At 29.8% G+C, this 27,297-nt stretch overlaps 1 protein-coding gene across 2 annotated transcripts; it reads left to right on the top strand.

The window, feature by feature from the left end:
- LOC143253395 (zinc finger CCHC domain-containing protein 8-like) lies at window positions 1-27,297 on the top strand. Of its 2 annotated transcripts, XM_076507207.1 has the most exons (13): window positions 1-764; window positions 3,303-3,403; window positions 4,687-4,780; window positions 7,168-7,265; window positions 7,910-7,990; window positions 9,112-9,240; window positions 11,184-11,231; window positions 12,056-12,204; window positions 14,379-14,435; window positions 19,348-19,418; window positions 21,835-21,912; window positions 25,378-25,486; window positions 25,844-27,297. In XM_076507207.1, the coding sequence occupies exons 1-13, from the start codon at window positions 24-26 to the stop codon at window positions 25,990-25,992; spliced, it is 1,905 nt and encodes a 634-aa protein (XP_076363322.1). In that variant the 5' UTR covers window positions 1-23; the 3' UTR covers window positions 25,993-27,297. The 2 variants fall into 2 exon arrangements, with proteins under 2 accessions (XP_076363322.1, XP_076363323.1); XM_076507208.1 differs by lacking the exon at window positions 25,378-25,486.

Here is a 27,297-nt window from a genome sequence, read left to right as displayed (position 1 = left end):
AATTACACCCTTTAGTATTGAAAATGGCGGATTTTGCTAAAGATGTATGTAATGATGATGAGTTATTTATAGTTTTTGAGAGTAATTCTTCCAAAACAAAGAACGAAAGGCATTCGAAAGTGTTGTCTAAAAAACGTAAAAATCATAAAAGAAGATGGAGGAAGAAATATTCAAATGAAATCTTTATGAATAATTATACAAAGTCAAACGTTGTTTCTTGTAAGCCTAATAGTAACAGTAAAACTTCCAGACTAGGGATATCGTTTTCAGCAAGTCGGCCTAATACTATTGAAAAAAGTATTGTTCATAAAGATACCATTGATGGTAACGACGATAATTCAGGAAGTGGTAGTTTTAAAGATGGTAATGAAAATTATTTCTTATTTGGTGAACACATAGTTATTGATTCAGTTGAAAGTTCAGAATCCAGTGACGAGAAAGTCGAAATAAAGAATTTACAAAACACAGCTGCTAATAGTAATAGTGACAGCTGTAGTACTACTACTAGTATAGTAACCAATTGTAAGAATACAAATATATCAGACCCACTTAACCATGAAAGTGAGAGTTGTACTGGTAGTGGTATTGTAACCAGTAAATCTAATGCAAAAAAGCATAAAATAAGTAAAAGAGATCAAACTTTTATGTCAAGCATAATAGATGAGGAAGTTGCTGTTGTACCTGGTGATGATTCGTTCATAACAGAGAAACTAAGCCGAGGAAGAATCTATGAGACTGATCCCAAAAGAATTAAAAAGAAAAATATCCTTTTGTATTAAGCTATCATTTTGGTTAAATTTGTTGAGGTAATGTTTTTTATTTATAAGAAATGGCTTGAACTATTGTATTGGTTGTTAAATTTACAAAGTAGTACCATTCAGACCATGATAGAAGGGTCATTGTATTAACACATAATGTGAGCAGTGAACGTAATATTGGTAATACCAATAAAAACTGTATGAATGTTTTCAGCAAATATATGCAACATTGTTGTTGTATAAAATGTTATTTTGTAATAATTGTAAGCATTGAAATAATGTCTTGACCTTACAAAGTGTGTGTATTATATTCATCAGTGTATATGTGTATTATGTGTTACTTAGAAATGTAAGATTGGTTAAGGAGGCAGAAAATCATAAGGACATAAGATGAAGTAGCTTTTTTTTTTCCGTATAAGTAAATGTGTGAATTAAAAACCTTTATAAACTAATGAGTGTTTTGAGCTAAGAAACATTCTTTAGCTTTAACAATGAGTTTCATGAATTCTGTTTATTTCATTATGTTCCAGTCTTCCAGTTCACTTTATATTCTTGTAAACCAAGCATTTTTCAACTATGAGTAACTTAGTTTTACTTAGTTGGAAATAAATATATTTAAATTGTAAAGTGTTTATACAAATAAAAATAACTTGAAAGTAGAATAGTTATAGCTAATTCTATGAGTTTTGAAAATAAACAAGAAGAATTTGTAATAATTCATCACTTACCCTATATGGTGTATTCATTGCCAGCAACACCTTTAGCCCATTACCAGGGCTTGCACAGCTGACTGATATATAACAGATATTAGAGAACTAGGTAGTATTTATGTCCTTATTTGTAGGTCTGCACCACAGTGTAAATTTTAACCTTCAAAGGTTTGGAACACATTGCCCAGCAAAGGTTTGAACCTTCACTGTTGCTAACTTACATAATTTATCAATTGCCTTAGCTACTCACATTGAAAATCCTAGTATTTTACAGGTAATTCACTGAAATAAAATAAAAAATCAATTTGTAGTTTTGAATTTGTTACAAAGAACAGTGATCGTGTTAATAATATAAAAACATGCTTCTTTTAAACACCTATATGATGTACCTGTGAGACTCATATAAACATGTAAGCCTATAGTACAAGAGCACCTTATTCATACATCCAACCAAAAGAAAGAACTGTGGCCTAATTAAAATAAATACATTTTATTTATATAAAAAAGTAGGATTCTCTTCCAGAAATAAAATATTGTATATAATTATCACAGGTGACTTGTATTTTGTGGTATAATATTTATTCTACCATAACTGGTTACACTCCAGTTTGCATGATACCTAATTTACCCCATTCTTTACTGTAGCATCTGCTTCATTGCCTGCTGAAAGTAGTAAATGAGGGTATTCATTGAATAATTTTTAAACATAAGTTATGGACATAATACAAATCATAAGTTTATATTTTGGTACATGTAATTGACAGCCCCTCTCTGCTCTGAAAGTACATTTACACATTACCAAAAACAAAAATGTAGTATTTAATAGAGCAGTATTGGGAATATTTCTAGAGAGAAACCTGCCAGATAGTAATCATATTTTTAACTTGTTACAGGTTTTGTATTACCTTGCTTATGAGATATATTTTCATATACAATAGATTAACAAAACTACTACATAGAGAATCTGTCATATTAAATGAATGGCAGATTGAAAATGTTTTTGAAAAGAACCAAAACAAACTGAAAATAGCTGGTTTCATTTAATGATTATTGAATTATTGGATGTAATTGATTAATGAACCCTATAATTAATCAATATAGCAAACTCCACTAATTGCCAAACTCTGAACTGAGTAGTTATGTGATAGTTTTCCTCTTATTTTAATGTTGAATTTAATAGATTTATGTTTGTCTGTTACTTCTAATACGACCTAGATTTGGTGGATCTGTATGGTAGTTTCACTCCTATTATCATCTTGAATTTGAATTTAAATAATATTTATATTTTTAGAAATCTAAACTAGCAGTGACATATTTCATTCCTCTTTAGTGATATGGTTGCGTTTTTCTTTTATCCACACTAGTTGCTATTAACATATACATAATTTTGTTATTAATATAAAATTGGAAGTCACCATGTTGCTTGGTTTCTATTCCAAAAGTACACCACAGTAGATAAATAAGTTATCTTTCTAGCATATTGAATTTATTATTTATTTATTATATATTAAATATATGTTATATTAATTGAACCAGACCAATTTAAAATATGCAGCTTTCTTATGAAATGTTATATAACCACTTGTAATTTCTATTTCTTAGTATGTCAAGTTCATTGAATTTGATATTCCATAATTCTGTAACATACATGCAACTCAACAACAGAAACATAAACATTTTGGGGCTTATAATAAATTTTGTTGAATTTTATAGTGAGCGTTTATACAATGTTAGAGAAATGAGTGTGGTGTTACTCTCAACTAATTTTTAATGTGTGCGCACACTTAAAGTTTTTTTTGTTGTTGTTTTTATTCCCCCTTGACTTTATTCACATTTAAAGCCAACTCCAGAAATATTTTGGCTCGGACACAACAAAGAAGATACCTTAAACGGACCATTGATAAATGTAACCTTCAAGAGTAAAAAGTTGGCAGAGTGAGTATTTATTGAAAAAAAAGCATACTTATTGGAAAAAAGCTTGCTGCATGCTGTGTTAAACAATGCATTTTCAGATATTTATGATCTTCATGAAATGATATTTATTTCAGTAATTAAAAATGTTTCAGTTCTGTGACAATGTAGTCTTTATTTGTTTTGTTTTTTCCTGTTTGTACATATACTAGCATATTGCCTGCCAAAAATGATGGGACAAGTACTACTTCTCTACCTCTTAAGTATACCCTGACCTCATATTAAGTTAAGTGACATAAATTTTATGAAACCTAGCTTGACCAACAAAGAGACAAAAGAGTATAGTCATGGCAGTCAAAGATCTGTAATTTCTTTGCAAATCAAAACTTAAGATTATTTGTGAGATTAATTTGTGGTGTATTCATAGAATAATAATTTATAAAAATCAGGTCAACTGTGTAGAAAATCCAATGCATTTTGTTAACACTACATTCCAACCATAACTTTGTATGTTATGTCACTTAGCAACAAAAGTTTCATGTAGTATTGTTAGTTTATATACTGAAACTATGAAATGAAATTTACAAACAGCAAAACTGAAAAAAACTTTATTTCTTTAGTCTCCATTAATTAAAGAGGTTTGTTTTTATTTAAAATATTGGTGATAGAAAATAACTTAATTAAGAAACAATTTAAGTTTAAAATTGAAACAATATTTTTACTTTAAAGGTAAATTTATGCACGTGGTTCTAGGCTAGGTGATCACATGTTACATCTTTACTTTAGGCTTATTTATTTCTTCAACTTATACCAACACTTACTACAGCTATAAGGTTGTACAGCACATACACACAGCTCCCTTGCACCCTGTCAATTAAATCATTACAGGCAGACAGTAATCAAACTAATCTGTCTGGATAAATGCACTCAGGCTTTTAAGAGTCTTTCTATTTCAAGAAATAAAGTGTGACATGACAAATGTTGTCATTTATATAGATTAGATACATATACTCTAACAGTTCCATCTGCATGAAAACAGGTGTAGAAATTATCTAGTTATTAAACAAGTTGGTACAAGATTTTTTAATTGTTATATACTTGTATTTTTCCTGTGTATTATGTTTCTTTGGTATTACTTTACAACTTGGAATATTCTTGCAGCATGTGTGTTCACAAAAGTATTCACTTTGCTTTCTCACAAAAAAAAAGGACAGAACAAAATATTTTAAACTATTCATTCTTATAGTAAATAGATTACATTATATTTAGTGAAATTTTAAGAAATAAAGATTGTTTTGACTATCTAGAAAGTATAGATTGAAAGTAGAACAGTTTTTGAAAGAATTGCTTGCCAATGAAGATTTATCCATCAATGAAGATTCACATGGTCAAGAAGATGAGGTTAGTATTCACACTGTAATTGGCAGTGTGCTACAAAGTGTACAACAAATTAAATGTTTGAGATATAATAATGACAGTAATGTGTTAACTGAAATTTTCAAAACAGTCATAGAATTTCTGTGGTGTTTATATTTCGAGCATCCTCAGATAAAAGCTTCAGTGAAATTCATAACAAAATAAGCAGGTTGTTTAAAGAAGTTATATAGTTAAAAAATAAGTAAATAATCTATAAGTTAAGCTTGTGTTTGTGAGGAAGGAAAAACAATGTATGGTTTACTGTAATGTGCAAAGGAAAAAGGTTTAGGGAAAAAAGTGTTGTGCAATTTTCAGCCATGTTTCATTCTGTCCATTGACTATGGTAGGGAAGAAAAGGAACATGGTATTTATTAAGTATATTATAGTTACATTTCCTGAAAGGTCTATATATATGTTGTAGTGCACAGAAAATCTATAAATATCTCTATGCCTACTTGATATTTATTTTTAAATATTGTGGAGACAATGGATATACAAGATTAACAACATGGGCTAAATGAGATGACATTAAAACCATTGAGTGCAAAATTAAATTTTTGGATGTGTTCTTGGAAAGTGTCAGTTATTCACTAAAAATTAAAGTTATAATTTTACTTTTTGTATTACTTTTTTAATATCAAAATCAACTGGTTTTACATGTGCTTGGTGATGTACGCACAAGAAATTAAGGCAGGATATTCAAAGACGTGCGAGTATCTTGACCTTTGCATTATGAGGAAATGTTTTCATGGCACTGTGGGGTAAATCCACTTGTTGTACTAAGCAACTATAAATTTTGAGTCAGATAAACCTGATTATAGCATTCAAATTGTTAAGTACATCTCAAAGCAATTAATGCTGGTAATGTAAGACCTAGGGAGTTTTTGACCAGGCACAATGAGCTGCTCTTAAACTGAGTACAAAAATTATAGATAAAAGGTTTCAGCTCTCTCTCTCTCATCAAAGGTAAGGCTTAAAGATTAAATTAGTGGTGATATATCTGAATAAACAGGTAGCCTGTTTAGATCCATGTAAGACATTTTTAGACAGAAATGTTTGAGCATAATGGGATACATTTAAGTTTGCAGGTAAACAGCTTTTTAAGAAGCATTAAGTTATTAGTATGGAACTGTTTAAACAAGTTTCAATACAGGTAAGGATGCTTTCATTTACTGATATCATATCTTGAATTTTTTGAAACACGTAACTAAAAATGTGCATTTTGTTATAGTAAATCCACATTGGGTTATCTGCTGAGCTCACTGAGGGGAATTGAACCCCTGACTTTAGCATCATAAATCCGTAGATTTACTGTTGTACAAGTGGGAGACAACTAAAAATAGAGTTATTATGAAAGGGAAAAGATCACAAGCAAGTCTGAAAAAAACAAACTTACCTGAAGCTTTCACTTCATGTTAGCATATTAGACACCATTGATTGTACAGTCTTTTCAAATTAGACTTTTGTCCTTGTATTGATACTTTATCTGTAACTCACCTCAGTGCTATTAGTAAGCTATAAAACAACATAAATTGTGATTATGAAGATAAAAACCTGAGATGGTAAAAGAGAAAGTTTATTTAGATTATTAAAAGAGAACTGAAAATGTCTGAAAGAGGTGTCACATGAAAGTTGGCAAAAATATGGAGATTTGGTTGAAGTTCTGGGTAAAATATGCTTGTAGACATTTTTTATTGGGCATCTAAAACAAATTGCTGAAATTAACAAGAAAACATTCGAAAGTAGTTGTACTGCCTATGGAAAGAGGTTTATTTCTGAGGAAGATGTTAGTAATAAAAAAATCTTTGTTTCTCTTCATTTTATTTAAACAGTTTATTGAGATTTCTCATAAAATTAGTTTTTTTTCATACTTGCTAAAAATAAAATTTAGCTCAGCTCCTAATTTTGCATTTTGACTGAAAGCCCATTCAGAAGTGGATGAGAAGGAGAGGTCGGACGTGGGTCTAAGGATGTATATGGCTCACGTCCAATTACCACACACACAAAACAAAGTTATTCTTCACACTTTAGGTTCGTGAAACCATTAGAAATGTTGACAATTGAGTATTAATCACTAGAGTGAAAATGGTTAAAAGTTAAAGATGGTTATAGCTGGTATAAATATGAATGAGAATTTTTATTAATTCAAAACATTAAGTATAAAGAACTATTAAAGATATGATTTGTTTATAATATTACTACGACACAAGGCTGAAACTCTTTCACATCTCTTTGTTCTTCATAAAATTAGACTAATATCTTTTCACCAATTTAGTTATTTTTTATGCATTAAATTTATGCTAGTACACTTTTTAGTCATCAGATATCAGTTCTCATAGATTTATGATCATCCTGTGTAATTTATTTTCTAGGAAGGTGGACAACTACAGTTCTTTCAAGATTTTTGTGTCGACACTCTCCAGCATACATTAGACAAAATTTCATATGCAGAACAAAATAGGCTTCCTCTGTATCTTTTTTCACCATGTTTTTTTTTTTACTTAATTTTTCTAATAGTCATTATTAATAAAGGTAATAAAGTAATAGGGTATTAGGATTCTGTCTAAGAAATGTTTGGAAATGATATTTTTGTTACTGTTTAGTAAATATGTGATTTTCTGATCTGAGAAGGAAACCAATTAATTGAACTTGTTTTTAACATTCAAAATTATGACTGTGTAGGTTATAAAGTGTACTATTTTATTTATAGTAATTTTTGTATTTCATTTAAATTGCCTCCAATTCAATGCTTGAGATACTTTAGCAGAATCTTAACACTCCTACGAAAAGTGGGGCCTAATAGGCCCCAGAGCAACTTGAAAGGTTATTAATATTAGGCTAATAATTTTGTATTTAAATGAAATTTCCATTTCATTTAATGAAATGAAATCAAATGTAATGGCAACTTGAAAGGTTATTAATATTAGGCTAATAATTTTGTATTTAAATGAAATGAAATCAAATGAAATGGCAATTTCATTTAAATACAACTTTATTAGCCTAATATTAATAACCTTTCAAGTTGCTCTGGGGCCTATTAGGCCCCACTTTTCATAGGAGTGTTAAGTAAATATACCTTTAAAACTTTTTCTTTAATGAGATAACATAATACAGCTATGATAAAAACTATAGGGAGATACTGCAAGACAAGAAGACAGAAGGAAATCCCCAGAATCTTAAGCTGAAACTGTTTCGGTATTACTGCTTCATAACAACAGTTGTGATGTGACAAGCACTATTTAACCTTTGACAGAGTATCACAATAATTCATCTATATAGGGTTTTAATCATAACCAATCAAAGAAAACTTTCACTTTTGTTCCTGGATAAAGTGTTTTATAACCAGCACTGTTACATCAAAAGGAGACCAGTACCCTTTTTAAGAAGTGTATCATAGATAAAACATATTTCAGTAATATATCTCCAAGTTTTGTTTCTCAGATATTAATAAACATAAAACTTTCTAACTCTGCAGTAAGGATGGTGTATCAAAACATGCACTCATACCAAAGTTATCCATTTAAGATAAAAATTACATTAATTTGCCATTATGGGAGTGTTAAAGTCTTAATTTATTTTTTCACCTACTTAAACAAAAAAAAACAATACAATTATTAAGTCATAAAAATAAAATTTAACCCTTCTGTTTACATTTTATAACACCTACAGTCCAGATCAGTGTTTCCCAATCCATTACAGCCCAAGACATACATATTTTAATACAAGTAGTAGGTGATACATCAACCCTACCATCCATTGCTGAGGACCTTGTACCCATTTGAAATCTTCAAAAAGGGAAATAAAACTAAATTTTGGATCCACGTGAAGTTTGTTTATACACATGATGTGTTTCATTTATTTATTTTTCTTTTGTGACTTTTCCAAACCTCTGTATCCCACCACTGCTCCATGATACACCAGTTGGAAAACATTGGTCTAGTTAGTTGTAAAAAATAGTTTAGATATATATTTCATATGAGACAAAACTTTTCTGAGTTTTCATCTTATCCTGTTGTTAATTTTTAGCAGAACAGGCCTGATTGGATTATTATATACATGATTACTCATTGTGTTCAAATATGAAAGGTCAGAACATTTTGTCAAATTAAAAGTACATTGGAATGTTGATCTTTCTCTAGGGTTTTGCACTGTATATAAACATGAATTTTGCAAGGTGGCTCAAAAACATACAATAGCAAGAATACTTTGTTCTGGCCTAGGTTACTTCAAGGTTAATTGCTTGTAAGTGACGTTTTTTAATGCAACATTTTTTTCAACATTGTCTGTATTCATATTGTTTTTGTTTGTTTTACCAGGCCTACATTCACTTGTTTTAATTGTATGGGTAACCATCTTTTGGACAAATGTCATGAAAAGCATGATAAGAGGATAATAGCAAAGAATCGCAAGGCGTACATGGCTTCCTCACCAATGTCCAAGGCTAGGTTTGTCATGCATTATCTATTTTATTTCACTTGTAATCATAAACATGTGATTTTTGTAGTCTTAACATTGTTTTTACCAAAATGATCCTCAAAGGGTGGTTACATAATGGTTGCTGTATTAGTTTCTCTTTGACCTGAAAAACTGTAAATTGACATATGTGATGCTTAGCTTCCATTGTTCAAGGTGGAACCTCAAATCTCTTTATAAAGGTTTTTCTACATTAGACCTTTTGTAATGGGCTCAGTATAATATACACAAGTTCACATACATATTTGTACATGTTAAGTATTTGTACTATAACTTTTGATACTATCTTCATAAAATTTGGTAGACATTTAGTAAAGATTAAAAGTATTTTGTATATAAAAAATCATATTTTTTAGTGAAATATTTTTACTAAACATTTGTTTGTGAAAATAGTCTGTTTCATTACTTGTCTGAATGGAAAGTGATTTCATGTTATGATGAATAAAACTGTCCCAAAAATCTCAGATATTATTTGCATAATCTCTAAAACTTCATAAATATATTTCAATCATTGTTTTGAATAAGACTTTATGTTATTTTCTATACTTTATGTGGAATCTGTCACTTGATCAATCTAGTAACCATCATAAAAAATAGGAAGTAAATAAAAATTATGCTTTTTTCATGCTACATATTATAACAAGAAAATACAAACATATAGTCTAAGTAGCTTAAATCTCATAACACTATATATATGTTTAATTATTATATTGACTTTCCAGTCATGCATAGAGGACTTGTATTGATGTGATGCATGTGCACTCATAATACATATCTAATAATATAAAATCGACCTTTAGTCTTCACTGTCTTGGATGTGTTTTAGTGGACTAGTATTTTGTAATAAATAACAACATTTCAATTATTATACATTATATATGTATAAATATTATTGATTATAGGTAAGTTATTAAACTTATTTTTCTTAAAATATAGAACAGTAAATCAAGAAGTAAACAATTATCTCATCTTGTTATGACCTTTGAACTCGGTTTTATATATATATTTGAATAACCAAAAAATCGTAAATAACTACACTAATACCATAGAATTCTACTATAATTTATTAAGTTTACTAATTAAGATTTATTTATACTTTATAAAATATGAAACTTCAAACAGACTAAAAACACAACCTGCCTCCTTGAAAACTTGGATAGAAAGAACTTGGTAGTTTTTTTCAAAGATTAAAATGACTGAGAAAACCACTCTGAGGACATTCCGAGCTGTTGATTGGTTATTCACACATATTTCATTTAAAAAAATGAAAAAAGTTGAACGGGGCCACTGTATTTGATTCAGTACAAAAGCTATATCTCAGCAAAATAGGGATATGAAGTTCTTATTTCATATTCTTACTTTGAGTTCCTAATTTGTACAAAACTATATACACAATATTTTAACATTACAAACATGTAATTTTAACCAGTGCTGCATTCAGCATACCATGTGACTTACTGAAATATATATTTAAATGTGTTCTTTTAATACTTTTAAATTAAGACATTAATTCATATATAATATTAAAGTTTCAGTTACTGTCTACAGTTTGATTCCAAGCTTATTGGCATAAATTCGTAAAATAGTAGTTGAAAAAATTTTGAATGGAAGTCAGCAAATGTGATGGCATAGCATTTGAACCCTGACCTGTTGTTGAAAGGTTAGTCTATAGTAATATGTGTTGAAATGAACTCTGATGTGTGCTAGCATATGAAAATTATTTTTGGTACTTCACTTTAGCTACAACTATAAATTGTACTTCAGATATTTTTGAAGTTGCTTAATCTAATTCATAAAAAAAAATTGTTTTTCAGTCTGTTCATATTAAACAGCTGAAATATAATAGTCATGTAACTGATATTAATAATAATATAAAATAATACTGTGTGAAATTTATGGTTGTAATTGTGTCTAGATATCATCAGGAGGAGAAGGAAAAAAGCTTTGCACCGGGTGTTATTGGGTAAGTTGAGATCAATATATTCTTTGACATAAAAAAGGTAAGTTAACAATATTTGAAAACAATTATGCTATTTTAAATACAGAAATAATCAACTGGCACTAACCAACAGTTGCTATATGTAGAAACAACAAATTAGCCTTAATTTATCTTTTCTAAAAATTATTGAATTACCAGAAACAAAGTTTATGCTACAGGGGAATGTAATTGTTATTCTGTGGTAACTTATTTTTTAAATCTTGAGTTATGTTTTATTTTTGATTATAGAATTAAGTAAAAGTTGCTCAAATATTGTTTTGTTTGTAGATATGTCCGTGGGTAATCCTTCTATAATTTAAGACTTTTATGCCGTATGCAGTATATGTCATAGGTCTTGTACAGTATTTGTATATTGCTGCCTGCTTTTGTGATTTATTGTGAATTAATTAAAAATCCTAGAGAACTGTCTGATCAAAGAGATCAGTTTAAAAACAAACTGAATTTTACTCACCTAACTTTACACTTAATGGGTACTATTTCTGTCTATGTTGCAAGGTTCTTCTGAGTTTCATTTAAAATTTGATTAACCAATTTTACAATTAATATATGTCAATCAAATTAACATTATAATTCAAACTTTTATGTTCTTTAAGTTTTAATTCTTTATTTTGAAAGAAACCTCAAAGAAACATTAATAAACTTTAGTTTTGTTGTCAAATTATTTTGGTCTTTGTAAGTTGAACACTTGTTAATGTGGAGTATACTTCTTTGTGTAGACAGAAACAAGGTTAATACAGACATCCTATTGCTTATTAATTTTCTTTTCCTCAATTGTGTTAACATGGTAGTGCTGAACTTCAACGAGCCCTTGACTTGCGACCTAATCAACTCCCTCCCTACATTTATCGGATGAGAATCTTGGGCTACCCTCCTGGTTGGTTAAAAGAAGCAGAGATTAAAAGTTCAGGATTGATGCTGTATGGATCAGATGGTAAAGGTTTGTATTTTTCAAACTTTTATCTCTGAATATTTCCAACCTATTTAAACATCTGTGCAAGTCATACTGATTTCTGGAGAAAACAAGGGTTAGAATAACAGTTATGTCATATATTATTTCTTAAAGTAAATGTCTTATTCAGTAAAAGCTTATTTTGCATAATACCACTGTTTGTTAGTTGTTGCATCAGAAATACATGGGCACTAGTTCTGCATAAGTAAACAAATAATTTTAAAAATTGTAGTTTGATAAAAAGTGTAGTGAGTTTTTATGTTCAACTAACTCCTCCTACAGTTCAGTAGTTACACAGATCAAACTTGCCAAGAGGACTGAGAGGGGATGCTTATGTATATATTGTACTCCTTTATTGGAGATATTTAAAGTAATGTTTCATGGTTGCTGAACTTTAATATTTTCATATCCTCACTCTAAAGCTATCAGGACCAAATATAGCACCTGTGCTCAGGTACCATGGGTAAGTGTCTTAACTTCTAGCTATAAAAATAATTAGGGATAGCAGGAAAGCTTCCCTAGTATGTTGGGGTTTTTGCCAAATCATTAGGAAGGCCTTTTAACTTTGCAGAAGAGTGTTTTTTTTTATAGTCTTTTAAAAGTTGGAGTTTGTTTGGGTTTTTTCCTACAAACCATCTCTCATTTTTAAGTACCACATTTAGTTGTAGTAGTGTTCCGTGAAAGGGAACTAAAGGGATCACCTGCTTTAATCATTTGCACCACTATGCATGAGTGTTTTCTGTCGGTCAGTCAATAGACACTAAAATAATGTCACATAAAGGCGGCAATATGGAATTTGCACTGTTGTGATGTCAGTAAAAGGTGAGCATGTCATGAATCATGAGAAGAATTAGGCACTCTATAGGCAATAACACAACATAGTATATGAACATCAAAAGCAAAATATAAAAACATTGTTGATCTTAATTTTGGTTTTATTTTCTCTTGAAACAGAACACTTTTTGGACTCTGCGGAAGTACATCTAGTATTAGATGTGTTTTTTTTTTTCCATTTTCATTCTTTCTATTGTCTGAATGTGTTATCATATTTACTTTTATAAATGTACTTGAAACTCACAGACTAGTGTTTCATATAGAAACCATGCAACTGATATTGAAGCATTAGCCCACTTGTCTCATGTTTTACATATACAACAAATATACAATATGCCATAAAATGTTGCCCTGTTGATACTACTTGCATTTAATCTGTCTGAGAAAAGCTGTGATTGACAGTAAATAGATGTAAGAATAATTACAATGCTTGATGAGTTTATATAACTTTACGTGTTTAAATGCACATCTGAAATTACAAAGGAAAGTTGATGTTTTTCTGTTCCCTAATTTGTCAAGCATTTAAATTCTAAACGTTTTTTCTTTTCTCTCTCTTCCTTATAAATAAAGTTGTACCTAGTTTTAATGAATAATCAGTTATCATGAGATTGTAGTGAAATTATATTTATGTCTTATAAATTTGGTTTTTAAGTACATTGTTTATTACCATTAACAAATATAGTTGAAGTTATTCATAAGCCTTAACATAATTAAAACTTTTCTTTCATTTTGAATCAAGACAGTAATTTTTCATTGCCATGTTTCTTTACAGAGAATCTAGACCACATTCTTAAAAGCATGTACAAGTTAGAGTTCTCTATTCTTGTATTATTATTTTAAAGTTTACTGAAATGTTAATAACATCACATGCACGTATACCACAATATTAGGGTAATCTTTGAAAGGCTCTGGATATCTTTTTTTGAAAGGAACTAGTGCAACTAGCGCTAGATACTTTGATAATGGCTAGAATTATGTGAAAGATAATCAGTTATGCTGGTCATAAGACATTAATATTAGGCTTATGATACTTTTAGCATTATTTTCTTATTCTGTTTTATATACATAACCTTAAGAAACTAAATAAAGAATATTGTGTTATAAATGTAATTGGCATAATGTCATATAACAAGTATCATTGATTATAATCTCTCTCTGAGAGCTCAGAAATGCTATTGACATCTTAGTAGTTCTGTGCAAAAATTGTTTTAAATTGATGTGATGTGTAGTTGTAAACGTACTCTTTGCTTTCAAAGTTAAAAATAACTAAATGAAATGAAGCAAATATTTGATGTATTTAAAATGTATGATGTGAACTATTGTTTTAGCAATTCATCATGATGAAAATATTGAAGATGGTGAGGTTGATTTAGACTCAATGAAAGGTGAGATTTGAATCTGAAAATAATAGAGTATTGAGTGAAAATATTTAAATGAAACGACTTTTATGGTATGAAGTGGTTCATTATTTATTTTTTCATGTTAAGTCTTTATAAAAAGTGTTTTCCATATTCTAACAAGATTAATTAATAAATGGTTTTAATTAAGCATGAATTATCTGTGTGAAAAGAAGTCAGTTGTTAAAGATAATGGTATTACTGAGAATACTCCAGAAGCCCTATGTGTGAAAAAAATTATTTTTTAAACATCTAGCTCCCCCAGTGGCACATAGATGTGTATGCAAATCTACAACACTAGAAACTGGGTTTTGATACCTGTGGTGGGCAAAGCACAGATAACCCATTGCATATCTTTGTGCTTAACTACAAATAAACTAAGCATCTAAGGCACTACATAAAAGTAATTTAAAATAACTTTAGTGCAACTCATATAAACTAGCTTTAACCCTTTCACTCTGTGTATCCTTTACTGTACATGAGGAAGTTTTAGTGTCTTACATTTACATTTTATTCAAATATTTTATGTTTGTGTTATACCAATCCATATTTTAATTGTATATAACTTTTAAGTTCCTAATTCTACAAGGATATATTTTTTTTAAATCTTGAATTTTTCCCTGGTATGACACGTGACATATTTTTGGTAGGCATCTTGTCTTCTCTATTTTTTTCCACCACCTCTTGAAAGAGTAATAAGTTAAACATAAATTAACCATTATAAAATCATTATTGCTCAGACAAACTCTAATTTTTATAGCCTTCAATTTTGTTTGGTTACAGAGCTGTCAGTAGCAAATCACACCAATCTTTAGGATGTGTTGTAGTTCTCTATTACATTTAATTATATATTACATTTAACCAATAGAATTCCAAGGTTTACATCTGTCAAATAAAATGTTGTGTAACTTTGTGTGCTCAACAGACAACAGACAATTTCATTCAGTACAAACAACATTCCAGTAAGAAAACTTAATGACTAACTTGAATGAATTTGTAATGGGTCTTCACATAGTTAGAAAGCCAGAAAATGTGTGAGAAATAAGGGAAAGGAAATTGCCTATCTTTTGCATGTTATTAGTTTGTGTTCATTGGTGTATTATTTAGTGAAATAAAAAATTTGGGTTTTCATATAAAAAGTAGGCTTAAATGCTCTTGACAATCAAATGAACAGCAAGAAAGAAAGAAAAAAGATTGGGTAAGTACTTTTTTTCTTGTTTATTTTTTATTATAAAAGTAACTAAAATGTAAAGATTCGTGCTTTTTTAGTTTAGCTAAGGTTAGTTTAGTTAAATAGTAATATAATAAAAATGTATCACGAGGCACAGATGTGAGTTGCACTTGCCCTAAGTGATTTACAACTTATAATGGAGCAGATAGTAGTTAGGCACAGTTCAAAGGTCAATCAAACAATAAAATTTAATTATAAATAGATGTATACTGTTACAAGTTGAAAGCTACTTAAGATAAATGTAGTTTCATGCTACAGTTGAAGTCATTCTAGAAAGAAAAAGAGGATGATTTAGATTTGAGGGCATTAAAAGATCAGTCCAATTGACAAACCTTGTATAGAGTTAAGGTAGAGAAAATAACAGAAAATACAAAATTTTACTGAAAACAAACATTTGAAATGCATTTAAGATGATTGAGATTACACAACTGAAATCTGAGATTTTTTGAAATAAAGAAAAGCATTTTTAAACTTAACATGATTATTCTAAACAAATACTCAGTATATATGGACATTTTTTTATTTTACTTTATTAAAAGTACTTCACTAAAAATATTTTTTTTGTATGTGAAAAAAAAAAGTTAACTGAAAAACTGCCAAATTTTGTGAAATTTGCCAAATTATATTGAAAGTTAGAATTATTCAATCAATAAAGACTAAACAAGTAAAAAGAGATCACATGGTCGGTCAAATTGATCAAGAGAGTTAGCCTGCCTAGTGTCATCTTAACCACAGTATTAAGCAAGCTGAATTTGCCCTAATTACACACACAGGTATCAGCAATAACCATTCTGCAGTTTTTGATTAAAATATTAATATTTCAGCAAAGTATAATTAATTTGCATTGTGTGAAACAGAGCAGCTTGTGCCTGTTGCTTCACCAACTTGGATATTTGTCTATATGTATTTACAGTAAATATAATCTATAGGAAGTTCAGAAAATAAACAAACATGAAGCAGGTGGTTAGTCATAAATTCAAGCATTTTTTTTATGATTGAAAATGTTATATTTGACCATTCCATAACTAAATTTAGGTAATTTTTCTAAATTATTGTGTAGGTGACCTACATGTATTTATGTCATCCTAGAAAGCCTGGTGTTTTTATTTAAAGGATATCACATCAATCCCCTATGAAAAACAATGATTATGTATTTCAATATACTTTTGTTTCTATAATATGCCCTTTTAAAGTAAAGTCATACTCATTGCATGGTATAGTACAAGGGTTATGAAAATTAGTGGAGTCTAGGATTTTTCTCCCTTGAATGTATAAAAATGCTTCTTAAAATAGGTAATTTTAGATGGCAAACTGATGGAGAGAATTATCTCCAACCGTATCTTCCATTTTTGTGAATCAAACAACATCCTTCCAGAATCTCAAAATGCCTCCAGAAAAAATAGACAAACAACAGATCACCTCACACGACTCACCGAATCAATCTACAAAGCTTACAACAACAATCAAGTAACCATTGGGGTATTCCTAGATGTCAAAAAAGCATTCGACAGTGTTTGGCACAACGCCATCATATACAAACTAAATCACCTACAAATAAATCCTACGATAGTCAAATGGATTTCAAATTTTTTAACCAATAGAACAGCACAAGTAAAAGTCAATAAAACCATATCCAAATTATTTAATATAACGGCAGGAGTGCCCCAAGGATCAGTCCTCTCTCCACTTCTATACATAATTTTCGTCAGTGACATACCTTTTCCAAATCTAACATACACACACAATCACATACGAGACGACATCGCAATCTGGAGCACCTCCGAAACCAGTAATGGCCATGTCTCGCGTGCAAGAATCACTAAACAACGTCTCAACATGGAGCAACAAGTGGAGGGTCGTGTTAAATCCGACAAAAACACAAGCAATCACCTTCTATAGAAAACTAAAGAAGCAAAGAAAAATCTAGAAAAATAAAACTATCACTTGGAAACACAACCATTAACATGAGCAAAACATCACATTCCTTGCGCCACTTTCGACACAAAACTAACATGGAAAAACACATAAACAATATACACTCATCAATCAGAAAAGGATTTCATATCTAAAGACTATAACTGGTAAACAATCGAAATGCGCACCGAACACCATTATACAAATATACAAGGCCTACATCCGTTTACTAATAGAGTACGGATGTCAAGTAACATACAATATGTCAAACAACACACTCCAAAAAATCCAAGTGCAACAAAACAAAATATTAAAATCCGCATTCAGTTTACCATCTTTTACGCCAACAAATTATCTACACCAAATTAGTAATTTACCAACTATAAGAGACAGAATAACAGAACTTTCTCTCAAATATTATCTAAAAGCAGAAAATAGAAACAAACTAACGGCATCACTACACAAATTATCAAGTGCACCAACAAAATACATATCACCTTACAACATATTTCAAGAATCACAATCCACTGAACAAAGAATCTAAATAAATAAAATCTATGTTATTAACATGAATTCCTTTTTTCAGGTACAGGGCACACGACAGGCAAAACTTTCGGCCTGTCGTGTGAAAGTGGTTTTCTCGGGCACTCCCGTTTCCCCACATCAAATTCTTCAGGCATTGGATTTCTAGATCCCAGCCTAGGCAACCTTTTTGCCAGACCCAGAATCAGGCCGTTTGATTTGATCTGAATTTGAATGAATTACATTTATGTTCACATCTGCCCAACTTTTTCCTTTCGGGACAGGTCCCGGCCTTTCTTTCCACTGCTGCCTTTGCCTCCACCCAAAAGAACATTTAGTGAGACATTCTCCACCCAAAAAGTCAAGAATAATAACGATAATTAATTTATTAAAATAATAATAAAAAAAAAACCACCACTTAATCTTAATAACAATCCACGAAAGGGGACGAAGAGGAACTACAAAGTTCCTGAACACCCCAGTTGGAGAGAGAACTCTTCTGATTTCTCTCTCTCTAAACTGAACCCCTGCCACGTTAGTTTAGTTTAGTTAGGTAATTTTAGAATTGCAGTATACTGCACAGTTATTTTCATTCTCTCCTTCTTTTATGTTTAGATAATGCTATTCTGGTTCTCATCTTTAGCTTATGCAGATAATTCATCTTTATTCTGCTTTCTGCAACAGCAGCCTGTTGAATTCAACAGAATTTAAGGAATAGTTAATCATGTAATTAGAGTAGAAACAAAACAGTGCTCATTTTAGTTTTGTTGTTACTATTTGAAATTAATCACTTTATAGCATTTCTAGAATATGAATTTTGTGGGTGCTTGCAACCACCTGTAGGGTATCAGTGTACTCAAATACCACACACATTATATATCTCTTTATGTTATGGTTTCTTTCTTAAAATCTTTCAACAGTTTTTCTCACTTATGTGCTTCCTTCACAAGTTTTACTTATTGTTTTAATGTTTAGAGACTTGATATTTTTTGTGGTTGATACTCTTGTATCCTGTGGTAGTGATGCAGTTATCAAATGTACATAACTTCACTGCTTCTTTCTACAACCTTATTATTGTCAGTAAAGTTAAAGACGAGCAAAAGTTGGGTATTTTTAAGGCTTTTAATAGCCATAAAATTCACTGTTGGTGGAGATAAGATATCCTAGTAATTTTGTTTAACATATTATAACAGTAGGATAAAAACATTCTTAATATTATGTTATTGTTTACAGTGCAGTATGATCCAGTGAAGCTGGTTGATTACCCAGGATTTAACGTTCCAGTACCACGAGGCTTCATTGATGTGTGTATCAATCAGTAGTATTCTGCTTTGACTTTATATAACCTAGTATATACTTATATTTATGTGTATGTGTTAGTTTAACTAGTTTATTGCTTATAAATTTTTAATGCATACTTTATTAACACCTTCAAGATTATTATATCACAAAAGCTTTAATCAATTTAATATTCAGTAATGTACAGAAAAGAAGACAAATGACATCATATGAAGTCATTGTTTTTCTCTGGGTTTTTTTTTTTTGTATGTGTGTTTTTTAGATAATGTTAACTGTTCATAATATTCATTCTTTATTTGTTGTTTCTCTAGCTATTTTCTTTAAATATTCTTACTGATACAAAAATCTTTTGTCAGTTTATCTTTATATTTTACTGGAGGATTTACCCCATCCACACACACACCTAATACTGGGTTAGACTATTGTTATAACAAACATGCCTCTAAAAGATACCATATGTTGTTATGTTTGATTGTAGCATCTTTATCAATGACAAGAAATAATATTTGCAGTTTTAAAGGATTAGGGTGTTGGTAGGATGTTAATCTTGAGCATTCTCCATTCTTATCACATATGTTTGTGTTGGACAAGAAGGATCACTGAAGCACATTGATCCAATTTCAGACAAAACCAGTGCTGATGATTGTTGCATTATCATCTTGGAAGAACATATTTCTGGTTTGTCTATTGGAATTGAAATGAAAATTTTTGAAGTGGATTTGATTATGAAAAATATTGTGTTATGCTATGGATGTTATTAATCTTTCTAATGGAAAGAGAAAATTTAATCCAGCCATGAGAATATTTATCACACAACCAAACTACCTCCACCAGTTTGCCATGGCAGAATGACAGAAGTAGCAACAAGTCCTTAATTTTGTTTTTTGTTATTTAATCACCTCTGAAACTGTTTCTTCATGTTCCGTCTGAGACAAGTGTATTTGTAACTGACCTATAACTATTCTGTAACAGTTTTGTAAGATCTTGTATGATACTTTTGTTGATGGATTGCTTCTGTAACTGTTATAAAGGATCAGTTCGTGTATGATGCAGTCTGTTGCATTTTACAGATCAGGTCAGTTCCTTCACAATAACTCAGTTTGTTTATTTGTTTTTAAGCAGCAGATGTATTCTTATTAGTTTTACCATTCTTCGTAGAAAATGTCTGAAATATTTATTAATGGTACACCTATTAGATGGGCACTACTTTAATACTCTCTTAGAAAATAAATATTTATTAATGGTACACCTATTAGATTAGCACTACTTTAATACTCTCTTAGAAAATAAATATTTATTAATGGTACACCTATTAGATGGGCACTACTTTAATACTCTCTTAGAAAATCAGAGACGTTTTTGTAATACACACTCAGATTTAGCTGCATTTCTCTCCTTTTATAGCTTAATAGTGGTCAATCTATCACCTTGTAAATCATGTCACCATTCTATGTTGGTTATCCACATAAGTAGAGCATTGCACAAATTTGTGATTGGTTCTTTTTAAAGTGTCAACAAAGTCAAATCAACCAGAACCAGAACTGTATTTTTATTTAATAGAATTTTAACAATGTTTAGTATTATTCGTAAAATCTATGAAGGTATATGAATGTTTTTAAGCTACCTAACAATATACCAGAGAATCATTAAAGTTGTGTGTCTTATGTTTTCGTGATAGTTTATTGTTCTGTATATTGTATTCTACCTGACAGTTAAATGAAAATTATCTAGCTGTGTGTTTGGTACTGACTAGTTCACTAAAATGTATTCAGTATTATGAACATATTTTAATGGTGATTAAGAACCTGCTTTTTTGGGTTTTTTTTTTTTCCACTCTTTCTCACTTACAATAAACAATGATACAACAGCTTTTGGGTAAAAAAAAATATTTTAACATTTTGTTTACAAATATCCAGTTTCAGTTAATTATTGCAATGGTTGTAAAAGGTCTTAACATTATCTAGTAATAATTAACTATCAGAGGAAGAATTATAAGTACATAAATAATATAAGAATCATAGAACTGAAAATATAAGCAGTTGTAGATCTTAAGTTTATGAATTATCTTTAGGGCTCAACACTGTGTTATTGGATTCATGTGGCACGTGGTTAGGACATTCAATTCACAATCTGTTGTATGCAGGCTTGAATCTCTATCACCAAACATGCTTGCTCTTTCAACCACAGGGGTGTTATAATATGTTGATAAAAAAGTTCATTACTACTAACTTGGGTACAGCTAGCAGAAGTAGACGTTATGTAATTTGTGCAAAATTCACACTAAAACAATTATTTTGTTTTTTTCTTTAAGTATAAATTTAACATGAAGTCATTGATGAGTTATTAAAGAGTAAATAAAACTTGTATCAACTCAGCTTTATAATTGTATCATTTATAAGTACCTCATTTTGTCTTGTACAGGAAAGTAAACATCTCAGGATGCCCTCTTTGCAATTTCATCAACTTCGACAGACTACAAAGCATACAGTAAGACCTATGGTAAAATTCTATTTATATATACTCTTTCAACTGAACATTTTCTATCTGGAAAATTTGTCTAACATTATCTTGTGTTTATTCATATTTTAAACATTTTTGGGACACTAGATCCATCAATACTTAAATTTAGTTTTTTGAGTTGACATATTATCTGTTTTTTGTTTTTAATAATTAAATGTTCATAGTTTTAATGAATTATTAGTTAGATGAATAAAAATCCTATTGTTTTCAATTATAATTAATGTTTCTCATCATCTTGAACTAATCAGTTTGTTAAAGAAGCACAGACAAATGAGTTGAAGTGTAATTTTACTAAGAAAGAGTATATAAGCTACTCATGTCTGAAAAGGTACTGGAACATTAATGTAAAACACAGTTAAAACAATGTCTAACATAAACAAAAAATGTTTTAAACTAAAAATGACTACATGTTTCACTAGCTTCTGCCACCATCATCAGGAATAAAAACCTACATGAACAGATCTTTATATAATAATGGTCAGACTCACTTGAATGCTTCATGTACAAAGTTATGTCACCCCCTGTGAATTACAGTTAGTCCAACAATTCTTATATAAGAACCTATTGTTCTTGTAGATTTTTTACTCATGATGATGGAGGTGGAAGCTTCCAAATTGTGTAGTCATTTTTAATATTTAAACAACTTTATTGTTTAATTTAGACTTTTCATATATTTTTATATGAAGTTTATTGCCCAATGTTGGCCTATTTATATTTGATATTATACTGAAGCACGTAAGACATATAAAACGTACAACTGTATGCATTACTGGTATACAGTTAACCATCTACAGGAAGAAGTTGAGATACAGATTCTTCATTTACTTTATGAAGTAACACTTTGTTTGGTACAGAGAAATGCATTTGTTTTGCTCGATGGAAATGTTTTGTAAAAAAATTACATCATATTCTGTAGTTTCATAATTTCAAGTGAGTGGATATCGTCTAATGGTTAGCATGTCTGGACTGTGAATCCATTCATTCTTAGTATCTTGTTGCTGCAAAAATACACTGGATCCATGGATACTATAATGTTGACAGTCAAATCCTGCTGATTTGTTGGATAAGATTTGTTAGCTGCTTTTCTACTAATACATCTTTTCTAAATTAGGATCCTTTGTATAGTTTGTGGAAAAACTCTAAAATAAGCCATAATTTCTCCTATAGAACTGTATATAATTATAGTTTTTAATTCACAAAATTTTGTAACATGATGAAGTGGGAAGAGCTCAAAAAAATTTGTGAAGTAGTTTTTGCCATAACCTTTCAGAGTGCTGCCTGCTGGTGTGTTAGACAACTAAATTAGGTTCAGTTCTTTCAGTGGAATCATTGTGGTATATACTGTGATGTAACTAGTAGCATTGTTATATAACATAAAGAAAAAAAAGTTGTTTGGTTGAAACCACTCCTAATTGCCCTTTTTTAAATTTGCTTTCTATCTCAACATGACCTTCTGAGAGTGACACAAATTACACATAGTGTTAATATTGCTAAGCTATAATGCAAGTCCCATATGTCATGCTCTTTTTTTTCTCACATCCATTTTTTTTTTAAATGTCAATAATTGTCTCTCACATTTGCTCTTGGATTATTTATAACCAACAGAGAGAGAAAATTCTATTTTAATGAATTCATTATGAAACTTTCTCATCCACACTCCATTCTTTGAAATATATCATCCTCAATTTCATTATTTGGTATTGAGAAGTGCTCCTTGACCTGTTAACAAAGTGTTTTCAACTCATTTATGGCTCAGTGAGATTACAGTAATTTTATGGCATTTGAAATTTGAGTGCTTGATATAATATATTATTTTCTAACTTACATGTACAAAATTTAACAATGTTTCATTCAACATCAATATTCTTACAAAATAGTTATTGTTAAGACACTTTTGGAGTGCAAGATGTAAGTGCTAAGTTTTTTGTGTGTGTATGTTTTGGTTATTGTTATGATAGTAATTAGAAATTTATTAAATAGTTTCTTCACAAAGAATGTGAACTAACTGCTGTCTGTGATATAATTTCATACCATATTTACTGTAACTTGCACTAAGCTCCTTCTGTGTTTTATTGTTTTTTTAACACTGGTTATACAAAAATTATATGAAATGGAAATAGGTATAAACTTAGGAGCCTGAGGTTTATTAGATATCTAATTCTAACTGTCTTTTATAGTCTGCAGTCATTCTAGAGAGAAAAAACATACTTTTGATTTTATGTTTCTTGGCTTTTGCTAGAGTTAGTGTTTGGGTGGATAGAAGAAATAAGAGATGAATTATAGTATCTCTGAAAAACACCTAACATTATTCAGGAGGTTCTAGATAACGTGAAAATATGAAAACAAAACAAATTCTTAACATAAAACTGACCTTGCATTCAGACTAGTCACAGAGAAATCTTTATTAAAAATTATTGTTTTGTATAGAAATGCTTGTAATGTTTACTAAAAGCTTTACAGATTTTGTGAAAATATACTCAGTAATTTCATTGTTATAAATAGCTTCACAGGAATGGGTTGATGCAGTGCATTAGTGATGTACACATGGTGTTAATGTAGTTAATAATTTGGAAAACAGTATGCTAGTTGTGTTTTATTTGTTTGTCTTTTGTAAAATAATTTGTCTAAAGAATTTAATTTTTCGTGTATACTGTGTTTGCTGGTGTATAAGATGAAAATTCTTACTTTTAAAAGAATGCTTAATTTTTATACACAGGCTCAAAGATAAGAGTTCCAGGAAGAGTAACATATTTAACCCAAACTACATTATCCCTGTTACTTTTGTTTGCTTTCTTTAAGTAAGTGTGTTAACATTGTATCACCGACTACATTACAATAACATATATCTAATTGTATCATTTGTCTCGATTCTTCATAACTACAAGTTATTTGTTTCACATGCTGGTTATAATTAATCAAAACATTTTTTTATTTGAAATATATTGATCTAATGTCATACTAAGATATTGGTAATGTTATATTGAAAAAGTCCACTTATTTTGTAAACATGTTTTTATAGTAGATCACTATTTCTTAAGGTTTAGTATTTTTGTTATAGAAAAGGAGTTCAACTGTGATGGAAACTTTGTAAAGTTCTTTATTACATGTTATGGCATATTGAGATGTCTGTTTCATTTGAAGAACATAAACTACACTAGTGGTTGTATAGTGCATATTAGCACAGTTTAAATATAACTTCTAAGAATTTCTTTACAAAAATAACATTCTGGACTTGCTTATTGATAGAGGTCATGCTATACACTTAATGAGCTCAAAAATTTCAAGTGTCATCTTATACACCAGCAAATGCAATATATAACATAAACTAAATTATATTTCTTTCAAGTATAGGAGAGTTATGACTGTAGTTCCATATATGGTACAAGTGTGACTAGCTGTATTTTTTAACACTTGTGCATGTAATGTAACAACTTATATTTTTAGGAACTAAACCCTTATGTAAAAAGGAAGTTTTCTGAATCTTCAAAAATTAGAACGAAAGAATTAAAAATAGACAGACAGGAAGACGATATGGAAGTAGACGATAGTAATGGTATGTTACACTTGTTGTTATAGGTGTAACAAATCAGTTGTATTCTAAAACCTCCATTTTAGTGGGACTTAAATTTTCAAACTGGTAGACTTAATAAAAATACAATAATTTCTTGAAATAACAGAATTTGAGTTCTAATTCGTATAATGTATATAAGTAATTGTAAAGAACTAATGTCATTACCTTTTGGTTTGAATTTTATTTACTTGTAGTCCATTATTTAACTAAGTGTTATTTTCATCATAAATCGTGATGGTCATATAGATTAAAAATAATAAAAGAACATTCATGTTCTTTGGAATTACTGATTATTTTTATAGAGTATTTTGATTGTCTTCTGTTTTCTTTGTTATACAGATGGGAAAATAATTGAATCAGATGATGAAGAAAGTAATACATGCAAGTTTATTCCTCCTCTTCCACCTGATGAACCCCGAGACTTCCGCCTCCTCCACCTGATGATCCTCCAAACACTCTTTCTCTTCCTTCTTCCTTGCCTCCATTAGAATACTCAGGTACAGATGGTCAAGGTATTGCAACATCTAGCCAAGTGTCATCACGGACAATCTCGCCATCTTTAACTGACATGGAAGAAAGTAAAAAAAAGTTTATGCAGAAACTGGATGAGGTTTCTAATAAGACAGATTTAGAAAACAGAAGCAATTTAAATGACAAAATTTCTTTTGATGACATCAAATCACCATTTGCTGCAGAAAACAGATATAGCTTACAGTGTGATTCAGGACCTGGTGAAAGTAAAGGTTTCAAAGAAATGCCATTCAAAAAGAAACATAGCCGCTCCCTCTCGGTGTCCAGCGGAACCCCTGTTCTTAGGAAATTTAGTTCTTTTACATCCATACCAGATCCTTCTAAATTTAAGAGTGGTGTATCAGAACATTTACCTTTTGAAAACTTGTCCAACTCAACTGGAATGTATGACAAGATGAGGCATGTTTTGAGGAAGGTAAAACAAAAATTACAGCAATTGTAATATGGCACTTTGTGGCAAGCATCTGTACAGAATAACTCTAGAATAAGATTTTGACACAAAAAAAAGAAATTAAAACTGCAGAAAAGAGTAACAAGTAACATTGATCAAATAATTATGATTCCTATTACATATGTAATACTGAAATTGTGGGTGACAAAGAAATACTTTGTGGCATTGTCTTGAAGTGCCATTTCCTCTTTTTTCTATCTAGTACAAAAATAATAGATTTATTTACATTATTGATTTACAAAGGTGTATTTTCAATAGAAAACTTGTTGAAGGTAAATTTGACTTCTTAGTGATTTTGTAAAGCAGGAAAGTACCACCTTTTTCAAAAAGCACATTCTAATTGAGAATTAAATGCGATTGTAAATACTGATTTTTATTTTACACTGGTTTCCACATTTATTTTCATAATCATAAAGAATCAGTAAAAAGCTAAAAGATTATTTTTGTGTAGAAGAAATATATTTGACTTCTATGGTAGTTCAGAATACCTGTGACTTTTACAGAAAAATAGTTAATAACTTTCCAAATTTGTAATGGGTCACAATATCTGAGTTGAATGCATAGTTTCTTTATCATATGAATTCATTTTTTGTGAATTTTGTGTCAAATTGATTGCTACAGTTGGTTTTTGTTGTATGTATATATATTTAAAATATGTTATTATGGAATTTACAGTAAATTCTTTTATGTATACAGAAGAAAATGTTTGAATTCCTGTTTTACCTTTTTATTCTGAACTATACCAATTCTATGATGTTTTTGAGAAAACCTATTATAGTATGAAACTTCAATTAAATATGGTTTAAACCTA

This window comes from Tachypleus tridentatus, chromosome 6 (assembly GCF_004210375.1).
Source record: "Tachypleus tridentatus isolate NWPU-2018 chromosome 6, ASM421037v1, whole genome shotgun sequence".
In the NCBI taxonomy this organism is placed as follows: Eukaryota; Metazoa; Arthropoda; class Merostomata; order Xiphosura; family Limulidae; genus Tachypleus; species Tachypleus tridentatus.
The sequence above is the reverse complement of the archived record's forward strand: the minus strand, read 5'-3'. Positions and strand labels throughout refer to the sequence as shown.

Excerpts from the sequence above, each read along its gene's own strand:
- LOC143253395 (XM_076507207.1), top strand. The coding sequence starts at position 24 with ATGGCGGATTTTGCTAAAGATGTATGTAATGATGATGAGTTATTTATA. Across the intron at positions 9,241-11,183 it reads TCACCAATGTCCAAGGCTAG|ATATCATCAGGAGGAGAAGG; the intron begins GTTTGTCATGCA and ends AATTGTGTCTAG. Across the intron at positions 12,205-14,378 it reads GTATGGATCAGATGGTAAAG|CAATTCATCATGATGAAAAT; the intron begins GTTTGTATTTTT and ends CTATTGTTTTAG.